Source organism: Indicator indicator, chromosome 1 (genome assembly GCF_027791375.1).
Source record: "Indicator indicator isolate 239-I01 chromosome 1, UM_Iind_1.1, whole genome shotgun sequence".
Taxonomy (NCBI): Eukaryota; Metazoa; Chordata; class Aves; order Piciformes; family Indicatoridae; genus Indicator; species Indicator indicator.
Window position 1 is genome coordinate 92,782,181 of NC_072010.1, and position 12,090 is coordinate 92,794,270.

The 12,090-nt window shown below is 44.4% G+C and overlaps 1 protein-coding gene across 1 annotated transcript in view; it reads right to left on the minus strand.

Annotated features, from left to right (window-relative positions):
* Window positions 1–12,090, minus strand: part of POLQ (DNA polymerase theta) — a 65,733-nt gene that overhangs the window by 31,915 nt on the left and 21,728 nt on the right. Inside the window, exons 11-16 of the mRNA XM_054388129.1 lie at window positions 11,569–11,711; window positions 8,986–9,190; window positions 7,955–8,097; window positions 7,010–7,203; window positions 6,578–6,702; window positions 4,891–5,134 (exon numbers count right to left, since the gene is read on the minus strand). Coding sequence (XP_054244104.1) covers window positions 4,891–5,134; window positions 6,578–6,702; window positions 7,010–7,203; window positions 7,955–8,097; window positions 8,986–9,190; window positions 11,569–11,711 — 1,054 coding nt within the window. The remainder of the gene's footprint in view (window positions 1–4,890; window positions 5,135–6,577; window positions 6,703–7,009; window positions 7,204–7,954; window positions 8,098–8,985; window positions 9,191–11,568; window positions 11,712–12,090) is intronic.

The window sequence follows — 12,090 nt, forward strand, 5'->3', positions numbered from 1 at the left end:
CTTCTAGGAGAATCTGCTCCATGAGCAGCACACCAGGCACAGAGGTGAGATTGACAGGTTGGTAGTTCCCAAGGTCCTCCACCCTTTTTAAAAGCAGGTGTAATGTTGCCCTTCTTTGCACATATAGAAGCTGCTGCTTGTGGCCGATCACTGACAAAGCTCAGGGGCTTGCAGGCTCCTGAGTGCTGGCTCCTGAGGCAGTTACTCTGGACATGGCGGTGGGGGCAGCTTTCTCCTCCTGTGGCTGCAGGGGGGGTGTGAGGCATAGACTTCTGCCGATCAGGCAGGTTTCCCTGGACAGGCTCAGGTGGCTCCCTCGGGGTACGGTTCCCTCCTGGAGCTGCTAGTGAGCGTGGGGGAGGCGGCACAGCTTTTCCCCTGGCTCAGCTCAAAATGAGTGAGCAGCCAATTCTTCACAGCGACGACTTTCCCGTTTCTAAGGCCACAGGATGGTCCTTTGTGAAACTGTACGGACGCCCACAGGTGATCCCAGCTCTGAATTATGGGCAGAGAAAGTGCTCTGAATTACCCTGGCACTTACAGGGCTGTGGAGCGGCAAAGCAACTCCTCTCTCCCGCAACTGAGCACGGTCCCTTGCCAGCAGGCACACAAAGGCTGCTTTGGCTCACAGGTCTGTGGCTTATGCCTGTAGCAGATGCTTGGAACTGCTGAGGTTCAGGCTAGTTCCCTCCCCGTAATGGCAAATCTTACCACTGGGGTCTCAATCCCTTTAAGGCACGATGGCACTCTTTTCTTACTGGCAGGACTGGGAGATGTGATGCAAGGCTGGCTGTAGCTGCGAAGCAGCTTGCAAAGGAGTCTTTGCAGGCTTCTGAGTAAACTGAGGCACGGTGGCTCCTCCCAGGTTGCTGGCTTCTCCCTGGACTGCAGAGGCCGGTAGTATGAGTGCACGTAGACAGAGCTTAATAGCCGAAGCAATAGCAAGGAGCTTAGTACCAGAGAGCAAAGGGCTCAGGCAAAGAGTGACTTGTTTACCATTGGTGAATACTTACACATTACTTGAGCCTTGAATTGGGCCAATGGTCAACCTTGATTAGATATTCAGCCTATGACCAAAGCATGTGGCTAGAATTATGCCCAAACTTGCAAGGAGCATGGGCATAGCATATGCATCCCATAAGGTGGGCTCATAATCTTGTTTACCCCAAACAAGGCAGGTTGGGTTGATACCTGGCCTTTGTTTCTCAGCTCTGGGCTGAGCACCGACTCCAGAAAGGATGGAGAAGGGGGAATGTGACCCAAACATTTTGGGACAAGTTTTGGCAATATCTGGGGAATAATTCTGGGCATAGGCACCCTTCACAACAGACTCTCTTCCCACTTCAAGAAAGGTGTCTCCTGTTTGATAACAACCATGGTGCTATGTAGGCCATACCATAGCTGAAGAACCCAAATCTGTGACAGTGACACTAGCCACAGAGCCATGTATTAATGGACCAGATTCAATTGTTCATTCTTATGGCATGCCTGTGATTGGAAGAACAGAAGGAAAAATGACCTGTGCCCCAGAATCTTTCACTACTTATCCCAAGGTCCCAAAGTCTCTTTAATTGCTGTTGGGCTCATAGTCATTACTTTCTCTCCACCTACACAGAAGCTTAGTAACGGGTAATAGTCTGAGGACCACATCAGGCTAGGAAACTTCCTAGTGACATCCCTAACCTGGGCTCTAGAAGACAGAACACTTTCCTATGGAAAGGATCTGCCTGACATATTGGACCCTCTGTTCCCCTCAGGAGGGAGTCACCTATGACTATAACCCTTCTTTTTTGTCTTGTGGATCATGTTGTGATAGGGGTGGTGGGCTTTTCTGAGTGTGGACCTACCTCTGGTGTAGGGTGCCTATCCTCCATGCCTGCATTTGGCCGGTCTTTCCCAACCAAAGCCTCATACCTGGTTTTCAGTGGCATCTGGTAGGGGCAAGATGGGCAAGGAAGGAGGTCATCTGCTGCTTCCATTTGTTCCCCCTCATCCAGGCTACCGCCTCTGGTCTGACAATGTCAGGATACAGGGGCTCTCTGATCCTGAGTACTATCAGACAGGTGCCCCCATTTCTGTTTCAGGGAGACCAGAGCCTGGCTCCATCAGTTTTCACCTGGGTAGCAACCACGGCTGATCCTGCCCATGCAACCTTCTGCACAAACTGCTGTGGCATGCTCAGATGACTCACCACACTCCTCACCTCAGCCTTGCTCAGTGCACAGGGATCTTTGGTCCCTGCACTCCTGGAGCATTTAAATAGCCCGCTACAGCTCTGCCCACACCTCACCCGCCTCTCTTGTGAGATCAGCTGGCTCAGTGAGGGGGGTTGCTCCTATCATCACATGTAACTCGGCTTTGGGAGTACTTCAGATGAGTCCAAACTCCCTGCTAGGGCAAGAGCCAGGTCTGAATCAATCCTCTTCCATGCACTGTTTTCCAAAGAAGGGAAACTTTAGGAGCATGAACCAGACAGGTGTCATGCCACAATCCAACAGGTACTTGTTCAAGGAAGCTTGTCATTGCACTCACATGAAAATCACAAGAGAACCTCAAATGATAATATATCATCAAATCATCTGATCATACATGAGGCTGCCTTTTAAAAGCAGCAAAGAATCTCCAGAAAGCATCTTCAATTTACCCAGGACTAAACGGTGCATTAAACAGATTTATGTTGCAAACAAAACATGCTTCTAATTAATTTCAAAATAATCACAGAATGACTGTGACCAGTCACAGAGACATACGAGTTATTTCTAACTAACGTTTGGCACCAAGTCCAAAAGGTTTCCAGATCACAGGATGTCAGGGGTTGGAAGGGACCCAAAGAGCTCATCGAGTCCAACCCCCATACCAGAGCAGGACCATACAATCTAGCTCAGGACACAGAGGAATGCATCCAGATGGGCCTTGAAAGTCTCCAGAGAAGGAGACTCCACAACCTCTCTGGGCAGCCTGTTCCAGTGCTCTCTGACCCTTACAGTAAAGAACTTCCCCCTTGTGTTGAGGTGGAACCTCCTGTGGTGCAGCTTATACCCACTGCTTCTTGTCCTATTGCAGGGAGCAAGTGAGAAGAGCCTGACACTCCCTCCTGACACCCACCCCTCAGATATTTATAAACATTTATTAAATCCCCTCTAAGTCTTCTCTTTTCCAGACTAAAAAGCCCCAGGTCCCTCAGCCTCTCCTCATAACGTACATGCTCCAGTCCCCTAATCATCCCTGTAGCCCTCCGCTGGACCCTCTCCAGCAGATCCCTGTCTCTCCTAAACTGGGGAGCCCAAAACTGAATGCAGTACTCGAGATGAGGTCTCACCAGGGCAGAGTAGAGGGGGAGGAGAACCTCCCTTGATTTGCTGGACACACTCTTCTTAATACACCCCAGGATCCCCCATTGGCCTTCTTGGCCATGAGGCCACATTGCTGTCCCATGCATAATTTGTTATCCACCAGGACTCCCAGGTCCCTCTCCACAGGGCTGCTCTCTAGCAGATCACCTCCCAACCTGTGCTGGTGCAGTTTATTATTCCTCCCCAGATGCAGGACTCTGCACTTGTCCTTGTTGAACCTCACTGGGCTCCTCTTTGCCCAACTCTCCAGTCTGTCCAAGTCACACTGGATGGCTGCACAGCATTCAGCTGTATTAGCCAAGCTTCCCACACTGGTGTCATCAGCAAACTTGCTGAGTAGACACTCTGTTCCCTCACCAATGTCATTGATGAAGATGCTGAACAGCACTGGACCCAGCACTGACCCCTGGGGGACCCCACTAGTTCCAGCTCTCCAGCTGGACCTGGCACCATTAACCACCACTCTTTGAACTGTATCTTGTAACAAGTTCCTGATCTACCTCACTGTCTGCTCTTCCATCTCACGTTTCCTGAGCTTACTCACTAGGATGTCATGGGGGATGGTGTCAAAGGCCTTGCTAAGGTCCAGGTAGACTACATCCACTGGTCTCCCTGAATCTACCCATTCAGTTATAGCATCATTAAATGCTATCAGACTCGTCAAGTGGGATTTCCCCTTGGTAAATCCATGCTGACTACTCCTGAAAACCTTCTTCTCTTCCAAGTGCCTTGAGATGCCCTCCAGAAGGAGCTGCTCCATCATTTTTCCAGGGATGGAGGTGAGGCTGACTGGTCAATAGTTCCCGGGAACCTCTTTCTTGCCCTTTTTGAAGACTGGAGTGACATTGGCTCTCCTCCAGTCCTCAGGCACCTCGCCTGTCTGCCAGGATTTGGCAAAAATGATGGAGAGTGACAGTGCAGTAACATCAGCCAGTACTCTCAGCACTCTTGGGTGCATCTCCTCAGGTCCCATGGACTTGTGAATATTCAATTGGTGCAACTGATCCTTAACCCAGTCTTCACTGATCAGTGGGGAGCACTCCCTCCTCCAGGCTTCCTCTCTTCATCCAGGGACTGGAATTCATACGGGAGTTCAGTCATGGGTGTAAAGACTGAAGCACAGAAGGCATTCAGCAACTCTGCCTTCTCTGCATCCTCAGTTATCAGGGCTGCCTCCTCGTTCAGTAGTGGGCCCACACCTTCCTTATTCTTCCTTTTCCTACTGATATACTTGAAGAAGCCCTTCTTGTTCTCTTTTACTGCCTTTGCCAGTTTCAGTTCTAATAGGGCTTTGGCCTTCCTTGTTGCCTTCCTACATGCTCTGACAGCTTCTCTATAGTTCTCCCAAGTGACAATTCTCTTCTTCCATGAATTACAAATTTCTTTCTTCCCTGAGATTTCCTTCAGCAGCAACTTGCTCAGCCATGCAGGTCTCCTAGCACGTCTACCCGATTTGATCTTATTGGAGGTTTCACCCTGGAATCCTTCAGCTTACTAAAACTCCTTTACTTGACTTCTGGATTTAATGATTTCTCACCTTTTGAATGGTACTGAATTCTTCAGAGCAGTTGCCACATCATCAGGACTGGCTTTGGCAAGATCGGCCACGGTGACAAATCCAGCGCTGTAAAGCATCCTAGCACGCTGGGCATTCAGCAGAGACACTCGTACCAGGTCACAAAGCTCTCTCTGAACCCCAAAAGTGAGGCGGCTCTGGAACTGAGAGAGCAACAGTTCCATGTTGTGCCAGCCCAGTCGATTACAGAAAATAGTCACCATTCCTGGAACACAGAAGTTACATTAATGTATTAACTCCAACTCCAGTTCTGCTAAGCTGGATCTATTTTTTCCCCACCCTCGTCTGCATCAGCCTTCACTTTACATTTTTCACCTTTCCATTACTTACAGAAACTAACTCATGTTTATTATAAGTGTGACCAGGAGCTGATCTTGCAGAACTCAATCTAGAATTACCTAGTTTATCAGTGAAGCAGAAATTCTGAGTTACACTATTTTTTCCACAGATGCTAATCTTCAGCGTGAAGCATGTGCAAATCCTCTAACAGGAGCCCTATGAAGTAAACACACTGAAGAAAGGTATGCAAAATAAGCAGGAACTGAGGCACTAAGAGAAGCCACATATCTTTGAGGAAAGCTGCAGTAAGCAGAACTTGGCCTGCAGAAATTCAGTTACTAAGAGCATCAGAGGAAGTAGCAAAGCCCATGATAAAGGTTACAACTGCAGACCCCAGGAGAGGAGGAAAAAAGGCAGGCAAAAGACAGTTTCTTACTCACAGATCGCATCTACAGAGTACGAAAACAACAAAGTCACAGCATGCCTCACTATTTTTACAGTGATTATAGGATACAACTTCTATCATCTCTCTTAACTATATGTCATGCCAACAGCTTATTTTACTTCCCAAACGACTTTCATTAAAATTACTAACACTGGGAATAGAGAATTATGAAACTGCTACAATAAAAGGTTATTTATACCACCAGAATTAATTTAAACCACTCTGCATCAGTTGGCATGACCTCTTCATTTTTGGGCTTTGACTCATGCTGCAACCCACACATAGGGTTTCGCAAGTTGAGCTAAAACTGTCTGAAAAATTGAAGAAACACTTGTGGAGTAATGAAGGATTTAGTCAACAGAAAACAAAAATATCTCAGTCACATGGTAAGCTGCTGCTTCTACTCCTACACACCCTTCTTCAGGAAGTTAAGTTAAAGGTGACAGCTATCTGACCTCTTGTTATCTGGTGAAAAATGATCCAGAAACTACTTGCTTTATTTTGAACACTAAAATCTTATTTCCAGCCACTTAACTTTGCAACTAGGAGAAAGCCATGCTAAGTCTTAGAGACTCCAAACTCTACCCGTGCTGACAGGTACTCTTTCCTGATATAGTAAAGCTTCAAAATGGACCTGCCTTTGTTTCCATCCTTACCACTGAACAAATTATATTCCTGCAGAGTACACAGATGATTTCCACAGACCTCAGTGTGCTATGGCATAGCTGGATTCCACTCAGCTAACCCTCTTCCCACAGCACACTCTGTGGTTCCATCTCAAAACAGGGGCAACCATGGATTAGGCTGTAGAGCTGGACATGGTTTTACAAGACTGATTGCTATTAGTACCACACTTCCCATATCTGGAAGGAAAGAAAACAGACGAGTCCAAGACTCCTGGAACATTCTGCCCAGGCAACTCACCCGCATAGGTGGCAGCAGATTGCTGCAAGGATTGAAGCTGGCCACGACTACAGCCGTATTTCTTGGTCATATCTTTCAAGGGAACCTCACTGATTAAATCCAGAAGGGCAAGACTGGTAAAAAACCTGTAGAATTACATAAGGAAATAAAATCATCGTCCAGGGCACATTAGTCTACGTGGCAAAACGCACTGATAGAATAGGACAGAATTAACATAGTATAGCATAGCACACAAAAGAAACAGAGAAGATGGCTTCCAAGAAAACACTGGCACAAACATCTTGTTCTCAGTCCAGAGCAGACCAGGTCTGGGTTCCCTGAGCTATCAGCTCACTCAGAGAGACAGCCAGTTCCCAAAAACAGACACAGAGTCTGTCCACTCCATATGTTGTAGCCTCTAGTCTTCGTACATTCACAACCATTTCTAGCTACCTTTTGTGGATGGCCATTTGTCTGTGTTGTTTCTCTGTTTTAGCTTTGATTTCACCCTTTACAGAGCGTGCCAGAAAGCCTTCTTCAATCCCCACCAACTCGGCCACACGTTTCATTGAGGCAGGCATCTTCTCCCATAAGCAGAAAAACTGGTACCAATCAATTGTGGTCCACTCTTCATACACCGGGGTGACCTAAAGAGAGTAAGATAATGCAAAAAATTATTTCAGAGGAACACCACAACAGAGCTCTGAGTAAACAGAAATACAGCCTAGGGAATGTGGTTAGAGCATCCTACACACTGCTTAGAGGCACTGAGTCATAACCACATACCCCTGAAGGAAGTAAAAGCTCGTCTAACCTAGTTTTTTACTATTTGTACTGATGAGACTTGACTCATATGGGTACTCTAATGACTAAACTATTTGGAATCTCTGTCAGATTGCTCCCTAAATCCAGGCCACAAGAAGATTTTTAAGTTGCATCTTTATTCTCTGCTAACAAAACTAAATTGCATTATCTTTTTTAAGTAAACTGAGAGATACCTATCAACCTCAAATCACTAGTAACCATGCTATTCATTGCCAAAGCCTCTGATAAAGCAAGAGGGAACAGAGATTTTGGTAGAACTCATTGAATCATTCATTTACCTAGCACACAAGAAATCTCAGCTTCTATTAACACTAACACAAAAAGCCATCCAGAGCATTCTCACACTTTTAGAAAGAAAACCAATTCTGTTATCATTCAGTCAGTACAGAGAAGAGGAGAAACAGAGTAGTTATGGAGAATAATTCAACTTAGAAACTTCTTCATGAAGGATGAGCTAAGCAAAACACAAAAACCCCCTACAGTCATGGAGCTCTCAAGAACTCTGCTTTGTGTTTTCTCTCCATTCTTTAGTTTTGGCAGGACAAAATACAAAATGTAGAAGGAGGAACCTACCAAATAGACAATATGAAGATCATTCTCCAGAACAAAGCTTTTCATAGCTCGCTGCAGGTCAGCAAAAATTTCCATGGCTTCAGTTGGCGAAAGAGAAGAGGAAAGAGTAGCTGAGCCAAGATGAGTTGGATGATAAACCTTTGCTGTTGAAGAAAAAGAAAACCAACAACATCAAAACCTCACACAAAGAAACATTTCAGTGCAACTTTATACCTCATTTTCAGGTTGCAATATATTTTATCCATTCTACTACATTTTCCCAACTGCTTTTACAAGAAGAAATTTGCATATTTCTCAGTTTTGAAGACCAGAAAATGGAAACGATAAAAAGTTTAGACTCCACTAAATCTAAATTAGCCCTTTATAGAGGCCAGATCACAAGCACAGATCCCTCTAATTACTCAAACTAACAGGTAGAACCAAAACACTGGGATCTCATCTGCCACCCTGCCTGGGAGTTAGCATTTAATGTATTTCTTTCTTAGGAATACCAAATATTGCCTATCATCTTTGCTAAAAAAGAGATACAAATCAATGTGTAATGAAGATTCTTATTATTACTGTAACAGTCTCTTAGTAATTTTAAGAAAATAGCCAAAAATCTGGAAGAAGTGCTACCACGTAAACCAAACAGTTCTAGAAGAAAATTGCACTCTCTTAGAATATACTGGTTTTTCTTCAGAAAAACAAAACACACAGTCTACAGTTAACATGCACAAATCCTGCAATAAAAATCTCTGGGTTAAACGTATCTTGGAATTTGTAGACTAGGAAACATCAGCCTTAGAGGCGATGTGCAGAGAGGCCTTCCAAGAATACATGCATGCAAAAAATGTCAAAGAAGGTATCAAGACACCCTCTAGAAAGCTAAAAAAAAAAAAAAAAAAAAAAAAAAACTTGATACACACAATACTTCAAAATAAAAATGCATTCAAGTTTTCATTATAAAGTTACACTGAACATCTATCCAGATGGAGATTTACTCATTCAAAACCACCAATTGCAGTCACAGGGAAGAACACCAATGTTACCTTCCACATCATTGCCAGAGTCCAGAACCTGAATGAATTCATTTTCCAGCAACCATGCCACACAAGCTTCAATAGGTCCAGTCTGTGCCTTATCTTGTGCTTTCTCATGAACCCTTTTGTCTTCTTTTAAGCTGGATGCAAGAAGAGTGCAAGAAGCATAGGTGTGCACATCATCTGGAGTGTTGGCCACTCCTCCCACAATGATCTGTTGAAGAAAACGATTTGTTCATATTGGCTGAGAAGCAGTAGGATAAAACATCGTATCAGAGAATGAAAGATCCCGACCCATCAATTATCTAAAGTTTTAAAGAATCAGTACAAGAGGGGAACATGAGGCAAAACAACTGCCAAACCTTAAGGACTTTTCTTGGCAAGAATTTAGACAGTTTAGGTAGAAGTAAGAGGACTAAGCCATGGGACAGAACGAATTATAAAGTCTTATTTTGATAGTAGAGTTATGCATTGTAGAAATTTGTATTTGACACCATCCCTCGGCATTTTGTTCAGTCAACACCGTGAAACACTTTTAAATTGTTAGAACACACTGCAAATTTCTGAAGACAAAAAGCAAACCAGGAAGAAGTTGTCCCAAGGCTCCTCAGCATACTAAAGTTTTCTCTTATAAAATGTGAATGCTATACACCCCATCACTATTTCCTCGATTGAGTGATTTTTTTCTGCCCTTGAATTTTGTTTTGTTTTTCACATAATTGCTTTTTTCTTGTGAGTCATTTCCATGCATGTCTCTTCCTCAAGATAGTAAGGTGTTTAGATAAGAAATTTTCTTTTGTGGTTCTGATGCATTTTTTTAATATTATAAAGTAACGCCACCAGAAAGGAACCCCCTGCATTGGATTAAAAACTGGCTGGATGGCCAGGCCCAAAGAGTGGTGGTGAATGAAGTTAAGACCAGCTGGCGCCCAGTTACTAGTGATGTCCCCCAAGGTTCAGTACTGGGGCCTGTTCTCTTTTATATATTTATCAATGATCTGGATGAGGGGATTGAATGCACCCTCAGTAAATCTGCAGATGACACCAAGCTGTGTGGATGTGTCAATCTACCAGAGGGTAGGGAGGCTTTGCAGTGGGACCTGGACAGGTTAGATCGATGAGTCAAGGCTAACTGTATGAAGTTTAACAAGGCCAAGTGCCAGGTCCTCCATCTGGGTCACAACTACCCCATGGTAAGCTACAGACTTGGGGATGTGTAGTTGGAAAGCTGCGAATCAGAGGGGGACCTAAGGATGTTGGTTGACAGTCGATTAAATATGAGTCAGCAGTGTGCCCAGGTGGCCAAGAAAGCCAATGGCATCCTGGCTTGTATTAGAAACATGGTGGCCAGCAGGAACAGGGATGTGAGAGCCCCCCTGTACTCAGCACTGGTAAAGCAGTATTTCGAGTACTATATTAAGTTCTGGAATGTGTCCAGAGAAGGGCAACAAGGCTGGTGACGGGCCTGGAGCACATTGCCTACAAGGAGCATCTGAGGCAGCTGGGGTTGTTCAGTACAGAGAATAGGAAGCTGAGGGGAGACCTCATCGCTCTCTACAACTACCTGAAGGGAGGCTGGAGAGAGGAGGTGGCCAGCCTCGTCTTGGTGTCAAGTGACAGGACTAAAGGAAATGGTTTCAAGCTGTTTAGATTGGATATTAAGAAAAATTCTTTACTGAAAGAGTAGTCAGACGTTGGAACAGGGTGCCCAGGGAAGTGGTGGACTCACCATCCCTGGAGATGTTCACAAAATGTGTGGACAGGGCACATCAGGACATGGTTTAATGGCCACGGTGTTCTTAGGTGGATGGTTGGACTCAAAGATCTTAGAGGTCTTTTTCAGATGAAACAGTTCTAAGAATCCATTAATCTAGACAGAGGAGGGCAGGCTAGAAGGACTAGATCTGTTTGTTCACCAAAAACGTTATTTACAAAATTTCTGTAATTTCTGTGCAAAAGAGTATTCTGTGCAGGAAGTTGAGGGGGGAAATAATGGACCCTATGAGGCTGTACAAATGTCATGAGCCAATTCTACCTACAAAGCCTCTGGGATCAGTAATTTACAAGCATCTCCCAGTTAAGACTGTCAAAGTTTAATTACACTAATTTTTGCCTGCAGTTTGAGTATATCTAAATGCAAAAGCAAAGCTTAGTATCCCTTCTTTGACTGCACTCACATCCTGATCTGCAGCAAGCAGAGACTGAAACACACCAAACAAATGCTGAACACTGAAGCAAGCTGGCAAACTCAAATAATTTTCATAGAAGCATAGAATTGTTTTGGTTGGAAAAGACCTTTAAGATTATTGAGTCCAATCATTATCTAACTGCCAAGTCTGGTGCTAAACCATGTCCCTCAGCACCACATCTCTGTCTTTTAAAACACTTCTAGGGACGGTGAATCAACCACCCCCTGGGGACCCTATTACAGTGTTTGAGAACCCTATTTTCTTCTGAAGATGCTTGGGTTGACAAGAGAGGAAATAGAAGAAAAAGAAATGCACTGAAACCTCTGGTGGTGACACAAAAAGTGCCATCCTACAATTACAAGAGTGCAACCACAATTCTAATTCCTTTCCACGTGTCCTGTACCTCAAGTATTGCTCTTTTCATGCTAGAAGCAACACCTTCCCCTTCTCTTCTAAGCAAGCAACTGCAAACAGGCTTGAGAGATCCCTGAAGTAGAGCAGTCCCTTTTGATCTTTCTGAAGGCTTGCAAACTAAAATGCTCTCACCTACAGGAAAAACAAACGAACAAACAAACAATTATGACCTTAGTATTACACCTTAGCACTGTAAGAGCTACGTACAGTTCATCAAGGACACATTATTGGAATGGAAAACTGTAGTATTTTTTAAAAAGCTGAAGTAAGAAAACAAAAGGGAAAAAAACCTTTGCAACCTTGAGCAGTATATACTCATTGCAATGTAAGAACTCAACAGATGCATAACATGTAAGAACTTAAAGCAGAGGAAACTTCAAAGTTACATTAGGCTAGTTAGGGTCTTGCCAAATCAGCTAAGGATCTTCCATAGCCTCTCTGTGCATCTGCTTTGCTGTTGAACCACTCTAACTTCTTGTTCTGGAATATTCTGGAACAGTAATGTACAGTG